Source organism: Aulonocara stuartgranti (genome assembly GCF_965226115.1).
Source record: "Aulonocara stuartgranti genome assembly, chromosome: 3".
Lineage (NCBI taxonomy): Eukaryota > Metazoa > Chordata > Actinopteri > Cichliformes > Cichlidae > Aulonocara > Aulonocara stuartgranti.
The window spans coordinates 33384104-33397617 of NC_138941.1; the positions used below are offsets into that span (position 1 = coordinate 33384104).

Sequence of the window (13514 nt, forward strand, 5' to 3'; positions counted from 1 at the left end):
CCTTTGTCCTTGGTATCCAGGGTTTTGAAGCAAATCAAACTTCTCCAAGTTTGATTTGGTGGAAGGATGAGGTCATCTGTCTTGACAACAGACTTTACAAGTTATTCACTTGTAGCACAAGTGGTGCTTTGTTTTAGATATAGCGCTTTGTCGAGCAGGTCTCGTCTACCAAATGAAACCTCCGGTTCTGGGCCTTGATCTCGAGGCAGAATTTGAGCAAGGGGTCACCTTAAAGGTTTGAGAGAATTTATTATTTAAAAAAAAAAAAACCTTGACCTCAGACTATAGAAAATAACACAATATTGTCCTCACGTCTGACTGAATCTTCTGAGCTTTCACAGTTCACAGTCCAGGGCACTGACTTGGGCATTAGATTAAGATCTCATACTTTCGATGCCATCAGTCACGATTCGTCTGTTCGTAGGTATATTTCATTCCCCGCACTGCTTATTGCCGCCTCGCTTCATGGGTCTCCAAAAGGAATTTCATGCCTGGCCAGTTTTGCATTTGATTGAATTGGATGTGTGATTTTATTATCATGGATGAGCTAATTTTACAAGCATATCAAATGAATACAAATAAACTTTCTGATCTCTCAGTCCGTCTAATGAGAACGGCATTGAACAATGTGCAAAATCAAAACAAAACAAAAAAACGAGGACAAAGGGAAACAGTGACTACGTTGGTGATCATCCTGGAAAATGTAACCCATGTTTTTCTAGTTGCTTTTTTCTTTTTCTTAAAGTCTTGATCTAGAAGTGCATGAGCAAATATTTATGAATTGAGTCCTAGCAGGAAAAATAAGCTAATTAATTTTATCGATATGTATGTAAATGTAAACATTTAGATATTTGTTATATCTTTAATTTGGTGATATGTTCATCTGTTGTTGGGACACAGATGCATACTTTATGAAAATAAAATGAACTCTGGCTTAATGTTATATATGTATATAATATAAAATAAATGAGTTCCTGACTTTTAGCTCAGCAAGATCAAAGTTTTCCTTGATGGGACCTAAAGTCAAAGTGTAACTATTTCTCTGTACTTGAAATTGAATTGCAGGGGCGCTGCATTGCATGTGGTAATAAGATGACGCACAGGCTCCATTCCCAACTGAAAAATAGCCTCGCTCACCAATGTCATCATCAGGCTACAAAGAAACGCTGATATACAATCAGTTGAATTCTGCCACGAGAGTGAGACTCGCTCCAACAGCTTTCACTGAGCTTTATTTTTTCTGCAGCTTTTTAGGATGATTTGCAGTAGAGAGAATAGAAGAAGAAGTGTGTGTGATGCACAGACACACAGGTGCAGCCATGCACATACTCTACAAGTCAAGTAGAAGTCCTATTAAAAAAAAATCCCCCTGCTTACTATATTTATTTACAGAGCACAACTACAACAAGAGGTTGACTGTTGAGAGCGTGTTGTCTGCACGGTTGTAGAAGATAAACAAAGCATTAATTAACAGCTGCTCTGGTAAACAACAGAGAAATACTGTCAAATACAAAGATGCTACAGTGCATTTTGTCTTTATGGTGGATATGCGTGAAGTCCCTGCAGGGACAGAATTTCTACATTCCTTAAGAAGCTACAGATAAAAAATACACAGCGTTACGTAAAAATCTTGATCCAACCCTTACTTCTTTATATTTTAGTATGAAAATGGGAAATTAAATAATAATACAATAATAACAATTTATTGAAATGTGTGCAAACATATCTAGAAAAAAGCATATAAGGCAAAAACAGACAACAACCCCGATGAGCTTTATTTGGTGTGACCACCTTTATTCGTCAAAACGGCCTGAACTCTATGAGGAAGTTTATTGTAATTTCTTTAGGTAGTCTTCAGGAATAGTTCTCCAGACTTCTTGAAGGACATTCAAAGCTCATCTTTGGAGGTTTCTGCATATTGTTCTGTTCCCCGTCAGCGTGATCCCACACTGCTTCAATTGTGTTGAGGTCCAGGCTGGGGGGAGGCCAATCCATGACTGATTTTTAGTTTGAGTTTCATTGTGTGTTGGCAGTGGGTTTGGGATCATTCAACAATCAGATCAGATGCTTTCCAGATAGTACTGCATGGTGGAACCCAATCCAACCATACTATTTCCATCAATTTTGACAAGATCTCCATCCCAAACAAATTTAAACAAACATTTTAAATTTGGATTTATCCAAAGATCTGTTACTAGTGATAACCAGTCCAGTTCTTATATAATTTGACATACAGTGGGGCAAAAAAGTATTTAGTCAGCCACCGATTGTGCAAGTTCCCCCACTTAAAATGATGACAGAGGTCAGTAATTTGCACCAGAGGTACACTTCAACTGTGAGAGACAGAATGTGAAAAAAAAATCCATGAATCCACATGGTAGGATTTGTAAAGAATTTATTCGTAAATCAGGGTGGAAAATAAGTATTTGGTCAATAACAAAAATACAACTCAATACTTTGTAACATAACCTTTGTTGGCAATAACAGAGGTCAAACGTTTACTATAGGTCTTTACCAGGTTTGCACACACAGTAGCTGGTATTTTGGCCCATTCCTCCATGCAGATCTTCTCGAGAGCAGTGATGTTTTGGGGCTGTCGCCGAGCAACACGGACTTTCAACTCCCGCCACAGATTTTCTATGGGGTTGAGGTCTGGAGACTGGCTAGGCCACTCCAGGACTTTTAAATGCTTCTTACGGAGCCACTCCTTTGTTGCCCGGGCGGTGTGTTTTGGATCATTGTCATGTTGGAAGACCCAGCCTCGTTTCATCTTCAAAGTTCTCACTGATGGAAGGAGGTTTTGGCTCAAAATCTCACGATACATGGCCCCATTCATTCTGTCCTTAACACGGATCAGTCGTCCTGTCCCCTTGGCAGAAAAACAGCCCCATAGCATGATGTTTCCACACCCATGCTTCACAGTAGGTATGGTGTTCTTGGGATGCAACTCAGTATTCTTCTTCCTCCAAACAGGACGAGTTGAGTTTATACCAAAAAGTTCTACTTTGGTTTCATCTGACCACATGACATTCTCCCAATCCTCTGCTGTATCATCCATGTGCTCTCTGGCAAACTTCAGACGGGCCTGGACATGCACTGGCTTCAGCAGCGGAACACGTCTGGCACTGCGGGATTTGATTCCCTGGCGTTGTAGTGTGTTACTGATGGTGACCTTTGTTACTTTGGTCCCAGCTCTCTGCAGGTCATTCACCAGGTCCCCCCGTGTGGTTCTGGGATCTTTGCTCACCGTTCTCATGATCATTTTGACCCCACGGGATGAGATCTTGCGTGGAGCCCCAGATCGAGGGAGATTATCAGTGGTCTTGTATGTCTTCCATTTTCTGATGATTGCTCCCACAGTTGATTTTTTTCACACCAAGCTGCTTGCCTATTGTAGATTCACTCTTCCCAGTCTGGTGCAGGTCTACAATACTTTTCCTGGTGTCCTTCGAAAGCTCTTTGGTCTTGGCCATGGCGGAGTTTGGAGTCTGACTGTTTGAGGCTGTGGACAGGTGTCTTTTATACAGATGATGAGTTCACACAGGTGCCATTCATACAGGTAACGAGTGGGGGACAGAAAAGCTTCTTACAGAAGACGTTACAGGTCTGTGAGAGCCAGAGATTTTCCTTGTTTGAGGTGACCAAATACTTATTTTCCACCCTAATTTACGAATAAATTCTTTACAAATCCTACCATGTGAATTCATGGATTTTTTTTTCACATTCTGTCTCTCACAGTTGAAGTGTACCTCTGGTGCAAATTACTGACCTCTGTCATCATTTTAAGTGGGGGAACTTGCACAATCGGTGGCTGACTAAATACTTTTTTGCCCCACTGTACTTCAGCCTTTTTTCCCTGAAAAAAAAAACCTTCTTTCCCCCCTGAAAAATCTTTTTTTTCTCTCAGTGAATGGATTTTTCCTCTTTCTTAAAAATGTGACCTTTTGATTCTTTATATTAGATGTAGATAATTTTTTTTTAAATAGATGAACAGATCACAGAAAGCTTTTCCGCCTTTCATAGTCATGTGCGAAATACGGCTGTATAAATGTGTCGCAGCCCCTTGGCGTGCGCACTCACAACCATGACTGAGCGTAATTGTGCGGACGTATTTTACCTTCACAAACAGCTGAGACGTGGTTTGCGATACATGTGGCAAAAAGTGAGGTGTTGTGGCCATACTTTCCCAACCTTGAGACCTCAGAATTAGGGAGACATTGAAAAGGGCTGTTGGGGGGGGGGGGGGTTAAATACATTTTACAGTGTTTATTTATCAGATAAAATACGTTAAATGTCACCGTTATTATTGGCCGGCCCGGAAACAGCGGGGGTGTCCAAATTCAGAGGCTGCTTCCACTTGAGGACCCGGCCTTCGCGGTCTAAAGAAAGCCGGGTAGTACGTCACGAGCTCCCTCGGAGGAGTGAAACTCTGCCGTCTGCTCCTTGCTATCTAAAATATAACCGGGCGCTGGCGTAAACTCTCGACCGTCTCACACTTTCTTTAATTAGTTTTCTGTTTGATGTTTATTCAGCCGTGTGAAAACCCCGGAGGAACCCTCTCGATGGATTAAATTTAATTTAATCTAATCTAAACTTTAATCTCAGCCAAACCGATTTACTCACGAACAAATAAAGCACTGAAAAAGCCAAACAATAACATTTTTAAGTTATCAAAGTGACTTATAAATCATGTTTAACCCGAGTAGCGAAAGACCGCGGGGGTTTGAAAACGATGTGTCGGTCGGCTCAGATATTTTAAGTTTACACAGCTACATTCTCACCTGAAAATATGTTAAAAGTTGGGGGTTTTTTTGCGACCCAGAAAGAGAAATAAGAGTGATATTAAAACTAAGTAGCTGCCGCCATTGTTGGAAACTGGAATTGGCTGGGCCCGCTATGAATTCTGCGATATGGTTTTTCAATTTTGTTGTCCAGGTGGAAATTCGGGAGAATGGTGGCTCCGGGATTCTCCCGGAAACATCGGGAGGGTTGGCATGTATGGTTGTGGCAACATCACTAACCTTGTCAAACACCTCAGAGTAAATCATATCACAGAATATGACGAGCGTATGTTGAGACGAACTGAAGAGGAGGACAGGGGCAGGTGCTGCTAGGGCGAGGCAGACCTCTCTCACGGAGTCCTTTAGTGCTGCAGGCAGGCAAGGTGTTCAAATAGGCACAACTTTAGTTTTTTTATTTCTATATGATGAACTCTGCATTATTAAGTGATAAGAACAAGAAATCTGATGCCCTGTAATCATTATGACGCTATAATTTGAGATACAATAAATAAAATACGTTTTTGTACAAAGTATCGGTATCGGATCAGTATCGTCGATGCCACCCTGAATATTACTTTGTATCGGATCGGAAAGGAAATCAGTGGTATCGCACATCACTAATGTTAGCATGCAAGTCATTCAGCAGCTATGGCAGTAGTCAGACCTGGGCGTGGCTGGTAGATTGAACTCAGCTTTCCAAAAAATGAAGAGTCACAGTTAATTAATGAGTTAAGAAGGGGGGCAAAAACTTTGTCACATAGGGCTAAATTTCACTAAATAAAAAAAAATCATCATTTAAAAACACTTTGTATTTGTGTTGTAATTGTTTGATAATCTAAAACAGCGTCCCCAACCCCCGGGCCTCAGACCGGTACCGGTCCGTGAGTCGTTTGGTACCGGGCTGCGAGAGTTGAGGCTCAGGTGTGAAATGTATGGTTTTCAGGGTTTTTATCGGTTTTCAGGGTTTTTTGTTATCGTTTTTATCGTTAACTCGTTTTTCCTGTGTCTTTTCACGTGTGTTATGAATAAATCTTCTTTTTTTCGGTACCGGTACTAGTTTTATTTTGTTGTATTTATCCGCGACACCTTAAAGGCCGGTCCGTGAAAATATTGTCGGGCATAAACCGGTCCGTGGCGCAAAAAAGGTTGGAGACCGCTGCTCTAAAACATGCAAGTGTGACAGATATGCAAAAAATTACTTTTCACAACGCTGTTGCTTCACATTTAACATCCACATATCACAGCAATGTCATACTTTTCTAAGTCAAAAAGCACTAATTGTTTTCTTTGCAGCTGCAGTCTTTTGTTTTACCAGGAATAAAGATCAATACTTATAAATTAACAGCCTGAATATTTTTCCTCAATCCAGGCACTGTGACCGTTATAATTAGGTGTCATTTATTCCAACCATGATGGAGAGTAATTTTCCTCATTGTACATCATTATGATTCATACACGCTAGTCCAAGCAACGACTTTCAGACTTCACAAATCAGGTTAGAGCCTGCCAGATGACAACGCAGAGACAGACTTGTGCACATTCTGTCTCCGAAACTTCTTTCTCGCCTCACCCTGCAAGATATTCAGCTGAGTCTGTGAGACCAAGAAGGAGGAGGGTGTCAGGGGACTTGCGCAGACAACCTTGCAGCATCCTCTTAACTTGAAACACAAGACGCCCGTTTGAAGCAAGACGATGAAGGTTTCGTCTTTATTTTCTTCCCCTCGCCGCACTGTTTCCCAAAGTGGCTGATGAGACGTGGTCACGGGAAGCAGGAAACCCGGCGTGCCCTTTAATTCTAGCGAGGTTACTCATACTCAGAGAGCCTTTTAACGTGTCTACTTTTGACTTTCGTGAAAGGGAATAGAATATGTTGATGTTGATGCAAGTTCACAAGCACAATGTAGCTTCAGAAGTCCTTCTATCATAGAGGTGTTCGCATTTGCATCCACACCGTGTTTTGTTTTGTTTTGTTATATTTGATTTCCAATAAAAGCCCTCGCTGCTGTTGGCTATTTTCTTCCATAAAATACAGAGAAACACGAGGCTCCTGCCCTGGAAATTGCCCATGTAGGGGGTAACTTTCTAAAGTCAATATCCCGTCAGCGTGTGCCGCAGAATCGAACCTGTAAAACTATTTGCCTCCATCACCACGCTGCTCCAAGCAAGGTCATCCGCTACTTTGATTGTTTGAAAAGAGACACACGCACAATTCTTGGGTATGTTACTATTCAGTCTTTTCCAGTGAATGCTGCCAGATAACCACAGGCATGGACGAGATAGCTGCTGAGGATTCGATGGTCAGTCACTGGTGGAATATGTTGTTTTTCATTTAAAGACATCTTCCCACTGCTAGCTGACTTTGTCATTCTCAGAGGTGCCCTGTTTTTAGTGAGACGTGACCGTGATTGGCACTATGTGAACTCAAGTTTAAGGCTAGGACTGTAAACATAGATGTCAGATAACCTGCGCATCTCCATTTTGTCTTGCAGGAATGTCCCAGCGGGGTCGTCAACGAAGACACTTTTAAAGACATCTACGCACAGTTCTTCCCGCAAGGAGGTCTGTGCCTGCTGCTTTGTTTTCCCAGCATGCTTTCCCTTTCCCAGGAGCTCCCGCATTCATGCGTGTTTACAAAAATTGCACTAAGTCCGGAGTACGTTAGGTTTCCTCGCCTCCCATGAAAACACAGTGTCGGTGAGAGGCAGAGGGAGAAGAGAAGTTTGTATTCAGGCAGCCTTGAGTTTCTCTCTGTTGGCTCTCATCATTATGCAAAGATTCAACCCGAGGAGGAACAGAGGAAACATTAGGAAGCTTTGATATATCTGTTCAGAGAGAAGAAAGGCAGGCCAGTGAACATAATGGCACAGCACAGAGGAAACAATGATAAAACCCTCAGCTCTAAGCACACTGTTCTTCCCTCTCATCGCGAGCCTGTTTTCTTTGAAGTGGAAAAGAAAAAACAGTCTCCGCTTTGAACCTTTTTCTTGTTTGCAGTAGCCACCACTGCCAGCGAGCCGTAATCACGACAGATGTTCTGTGATTGGTTGTTTGTTCTCTCCATAGATGCCTCGACATACGCACACTTCCTGTTCAATGCTTTTGACACGGATCACAATGGCTCTGTGAGTTTTGAGGTAAGCCCAGAGTTGCCAGATTGTTCATTTCTCAGTGTCTTAAAGCTCGACCAGTGTGTGGGTTCGCTGTCGAAAAGGCGTGCGCATCAAACGCTCCTACAGACGAGGCTTTACACTCGATCATTATGTAACCTGCAACCCCCTTTATAGAAAAAAAAATCTAGCCTCATCAAGTTTACTCAAGATGCTCAACATTTGATTAATATTTATGAAGGGCACTTATTTGCTTATTAGGACAGAACAGGGAACAGCTGTCATTATGCCAAACAAAGTTTCCCTGCCTAATGTGCGGTCCACTCTGTTCTGAAGTACGAGATCTCCCTGAGGACTGACACTGAGTCGACTAAACATTTGAATAGTGAGCTATTTTTGATTTATGATAGCTCCACTTTTGCCGTTTCATCATTTTCCTCTAATGAATACGTGATAGAGGACGGCATCCTCACAGAAAGGGTGGAATCGGTTGAAGTGCCTCACGTAGAAAGTGTCTCATGCGTCGTTGTTGAGTTAAAGCTGTGATGTTTTGCACATTTGTCAGTAAGTTGCGTTTCCATTACAGGATTTTGTTATGGGTCTCTCTATCCTCCTGCGTGGCACAGTCCAGGAAAAACTCAACTGGGCCTTCAACCTTTATGATATCAATAAAGACGGATATATCACTAAAGAGGTACGTCTCCTAAAAACACGAAGGTCACAGTGCTGAGATATTTGCCGTGTTTCACGCCGCATGCTTTAGTTAATTCACTTACATGTTGTTGTACAGGATGTCCACGATTCGTCGATTTTGATCGAGCACAGCGCTACGCCAGTTTGCATTTTGCTAATGTTCACATTGAGCCTGCAGACTGCGCTCGATTTTTGTACAGTAAAGATCAAAATGTAACAGTTAAACTGAAGAAAACATCCTCCCAGGAATCTGCCTCTGTGGGTTAACATTGACATATCCTCCTCCTACTGGCTCACTAAGCTTGTCAGTGTGAAAGCACTCAAGCATTGGAGTTCACAATACTTAAAATAAAAGTTCTTAGGAAGAATTAGCTGTACTGAAAACAAACACTGCCCTCTTATGGTTGAGTTGCAGTACTGTTTTCAGTCCGTGTACTGAGCAGGTGTCTCCAGTTTGCCGCTCCAGAGCCACATTTGGCTCTTTTTGCCATCTACTGTGTCAAAAGTAGTTTGTGTCAAAAGTACTGCCAGTGTGGCCTGACTACATTTACAGCTTAACTAAAACTACCCTAACCTTTAATTTTATTCTTTACTTTCACTATTTTTAAAGCTGTCGAGCTGCCATATGTTCATTAACAAAGCTGGCTCCTTTTAATTTAATTCAAATGCAGGGATTAAGTCAGCCCGCAAACATTTAAAGCCACTTTTTTCAAAGCCGGCCTAAACAAGCTAATAGTATTTTCCCTGCACAGTTGTTTGTTTCAACTCCTGTAGCCCATCTGCCTCAAGCTTCAATGTGTTGTGTGTTCTAGGGCTGGGCGATATGACCCAAAATTCATATCTCGATATTTTTTAGCTGGATGGCGATATAAGATATATATCTCGATTTTTTTTTTAAGCCATAAAGTAAGAACAAAAAGAGAGTTCTAAGTCAAAGCTGTGTCCCAGATGTCACACAGGCACTTTTATTAACATACAGCACAGATGTACATGAAAAATTACTCAAAATTAAATTATGAGCATTCATTAAATAATAATGCTCCATAAATAAAAGAAAACAAGGTTGTTTTTGTGCTAAACAAAGAGCTCACAATTGTGCAGTCAAAATGTAAACTAAAAGACGCTGAGCGTAATAACAAAGACAGACAGATTTTACAGCTGCTCTGTTCCCAAGTTTTACTGTGTGACTGATAGCCTGGAGTTTGAAATCCGCTTCATAACCACGTCTCTTACAGGTGCCATTTATGGTCCTTATACACACACAATACGGTAATATTACGTTGATGCACAGTACATATCACTCCGCGAAGCTCTTCGGTAGCCGTAATGCGCCGACAATCTATCAAGCGGTGCAGCTCCTTAGCTTACCAAAGTCGTACTCAAACATTTGTGACAGATTGCTGAGCGCCGTGTACCACATAAAATCGGTTCGCGGCCATCAAGCACAACCAGAATTCATACATAAGGCGCGCTATCAACTTTTGAGAGAATGAAAGGATTTTAGGGTTAGCGCTGTTAGCTCGTTAGCGCGGTTAGCTCGTTAGCATGTTTAGCTCGTTAGCACGTTGACGCCGTCCAGCCCCACGCATGGGGAGATGTGCAGTAACTCGTTAACGGAGATTTGCCGTGTCCGTCTTGTCGCTGCCTGCACGTGAAGCGATGGGGTAGGAGGGGGAGTTGTCTTCAGTGAAGGCGAGGCGGAGTAACGTTGTGTAGAGACAAAAGTGGACGAAAGAGAGGCAAACTTGCGGCTCCACAACTATAATTATAACGTAACATAGACTATATCGATATAAAGGATATTGTCACATCTTATATCTCGTATAAAAATATATCGATATGTTTTAAAAACTCGATATATCGCCCAGCTCTAGTGTGTTCAGAGATGCTCTTCTGCGTACCTTGGTTGTAACAAGCTGTTATTTGACTTATGGCCTTTCTAGCAACTTGCCATTCACCGCTGACACCATCAAGGCAGAGAACTGCTGCTCACTGCATGTTTTATCTATTTTTGGCTAATTCTCTGTAAACTCTAGAGATGGTTGTGTGGGAAAATCCCAGCAGATTCTGAAACACTCAGGAACTGCTAAACTGGTCTGGCACCGAGAACCGTGCTAAGTTCAAAGTCACTGAAATATGAATCAACTTTCTCCTCTATTCTGATGCTCGGTTTGAACTTCATGGTCCCATCTTGACCATGTCTATGTATCTAAATGCATCGATTTTCTGCCGCATGATTGCTTGATTAGACTTTGGTGTTAACAAGCAGTTGAACAATAAAGTGGCCAGTGAGTATATATGTATATCACTCATTAGGATGTTGATTCAACACTATAAGTAAAGCTGAATAATGTAATAATGTAGCGCAGAAATCACAAAACAACATAAAATAATCGCCATCCTTAAATTCTCAGGGTTGTTATTCGAACTTCCTGCTCCTTGAATCTGTTTTACGGGGACCTGAAAGAACAAACAAATGAATGCTCTATAATGCAACACGTGCTGATTAGCATAACAGCTGAGGCTCAGGGCCATTCATTTAAATTATTTTTTTTCTGACGCTGACCAATAATTCATCCTGAGACACGACTCGTGCATGAATCCAGTCGCACGTAAGATATGAGTGAGGACACAAGAACTGCTAGCGAGCAGTCAGTGCAAACTGAGTGTAAGACATTGTATTTATCTCTGTTATGTTTTCTGCGCATCACAGGAAATGCTGGACATCATGAAGGCCATCTACGACATGATGGGAAAATGCACATACCCCGTCCTCAAAGAGGAGACGCCCCGTCAGCACGTAGAAGTATTCTTTCAGGCAAGCAGGCAGTTGGCAGATTTTACTGTTTTATGTACGAGGCTTCAGAAAACCTTCATATCTCTCCTTTTGTCTGCCTCCAACAGAAGATGGATAAGAACAAAGACGGCGTGGTAACCATAGACGAGTTCATCGACTGTTGCCAAAACGTAAGGCCGATCCCCAGAACATCAGCTCGCACTGCTGCTGGCACAGTCTCAGCACCGCTCATCGTATTGTCTCTTATTTTGTATCCTCAGGATGAAAACATCATGCGATCGATGCACCTCTTTGAAAACGTTCTTTAATTTTCGGCTGGCTGTGGAGGATTTGGAAGAGACCATCATCTTTAGCTTGGCCCAGTTACTGACTTGGACTCATACTGTGTACAGTGTGCTATGCAGACTTTTTGACCATAGATACAGTTATTCTTCATTACAGAGGGCCTCAGTTGTAAGTAGGCGGTATAGGCGTGGACACTCTGGAGCTGGTTGCCGCTTTCTTTTAAACAAATTCGGGAAACTTCTAAGTGAAATAGTGAAAATGGATTAAAAGGAGATGCTTCAAAATGAAACCATTAACTTTAAGGTTGATTTCCGCCTTCTGTCTCTGGAGTGTCTTTGTGTTTGCCGAACTCTGCCTAAGACGTCTAACGAAAGGCTTCAGACAGATTCTGTTCTGTTTTATTTACTGCCAAATCAGATCACTGTGACTTTCTGCAGCATCAGAAACACCCGAACAAAACATCGGGTGTAACGTCACACTCCGTCTGCTTTTACATTCCAGACCGGCTCCCAATTCCAGAGTGTTCCCTCCCGATTTAGTTAGCCATCGTGGTCTGTCTTTCTGCTCTTTGAAGGAACTGTTTAGAGGGGGAAAAAAGAAAAAACAATACATTTTACCATTTTAAACTGTACATAATATAAAAAACATTATTAGATAAGAACTCTTTGAGAAACTTTTGTTCTTGTTTACTTGCCAACTAGAATGAGACAACACAAGGATTGTATTGATGTCAAACTTGGACCATAATATCGATGGTTTGTCTACAGAAGCACACAGGTAGCTCTACTTATGATGTTATACAACCATTTCTTTGTCACAGGAGAAATGCTGCTTTCAGTGGAATTCATTTAACCTCATGTATGTATATTTCCTGTAAAGTAAAATCATCCATCAGTATGTTTTTCTTTGGGTTTTATGAGTTTACACTAGGAGCAGTGCTTGGGATTATTTATAAGGTGTTCAGGTCATTGTACAGTATTACATGAAAAGTCACCCTCGGGTGATTTTCAGGTCTTTAGATTTGTTCATATGAGTCACTGTTTTTAATAAGAAAGGCCAGTGGGGTTTGGTTATTGGTACAAACTTTGTATTATACTCATTAGTTTGGGTTTTCTTGCTGTTTCTCTCCTCCTCCTCCATCCTGTGGGATGCAGCTGCCCACACCGATTCAGCCTGATTGGTTTGATTGGCTCCCAAATGTTAGCAAAAACTACAGGATTATTGAGAGAAGTGTCTCAAGTGTGTCTGAGTGTTTCTGTCTGACATGCGCTCTCTTTTTTTCTTGCTCTTTTTCCACAGAGACTTGGATATTAGACACAGGAAGTAGGCAGAAATACGACTTATACTTGAGAGCTGTGGTTTATGGTTAATGTGTCGCAACATTTAATGGTTCATCATGTTTGTCCTTCGAAGTGTACAGTGTGTTTCTACGATGTATCACTGGGAGTCGGGAACATATGAACCTCCTCGGTGAGGCATGTTAATCATCCATAATTTAGTAAAGAAAATGACACTTTTTCTCAGCCCTGCTTCTTGTTATTCATGTAAAAGGAGATAGTTTGGTTTTAGCTTGTTTAACTTGCTGTTTGTTAAACCGCTTGTTTGAGTGTGATTTGTATTTTATTTGCAGAGACCTGATGATGAAAAGTAACTTTTATCCACTACGGAATACAAAAGAGCAACACGGTTGATTTGGAAAGTTACAAACAGATCAAATAGTTTGCAGACAAAACTTTTAAAAATCGATTCCATCAAAAGCATGTCATATTTTAGATCTAAAAGTACCAGGCCACCTACACATTACACCCACAGGAGCGGCTCAGCAATGGAAACCCAAGCCATGAAGCTCCC

The 13514-nt window shown here is 41.5% G+C and overlaps 1 protein-coding gene across 4 annotated transcripts in view; it reads left to right on the top strand.

Annotated features, from left to right (window-relative positions):
* Positions 1–13186, top strand: part of kcnip4a (potassium voltage-gated channel interacting protein 4a) — a 155900-nt gene extending 142714 nt beyond the window's left edge. For all 4 annotated transcript variants that reach the window (XM_082526546.1, XM_082526547.1, XM_082526548.1 and 1 more), the window contains 6 exons: positions 7271–7340; positions 7845–7915; positions 8475–8582; positions 11295–11399; positions 11486–11548; positions 11639–13186. In XM_082526546.1, coding sequence (XP_082382672.1) covers positions 7271–7340; positions 7845–7915; positions 8475–8582; positions 11295–11399; positions 11486–11548; positions 11639–11686 — 465 coding nt within the window. In that variant the 3' untranslated portion in view covers positions 11687–13186. The remainder of the gene's footprint in view (positions 1–7270; positions 7341–7844; positions 7916–8474; positions 8583–11294; positions 11400–11485; positions 11549–11638) is intronic.
* Positions 13187–13514: the final 328 nt, after the last annotated feature.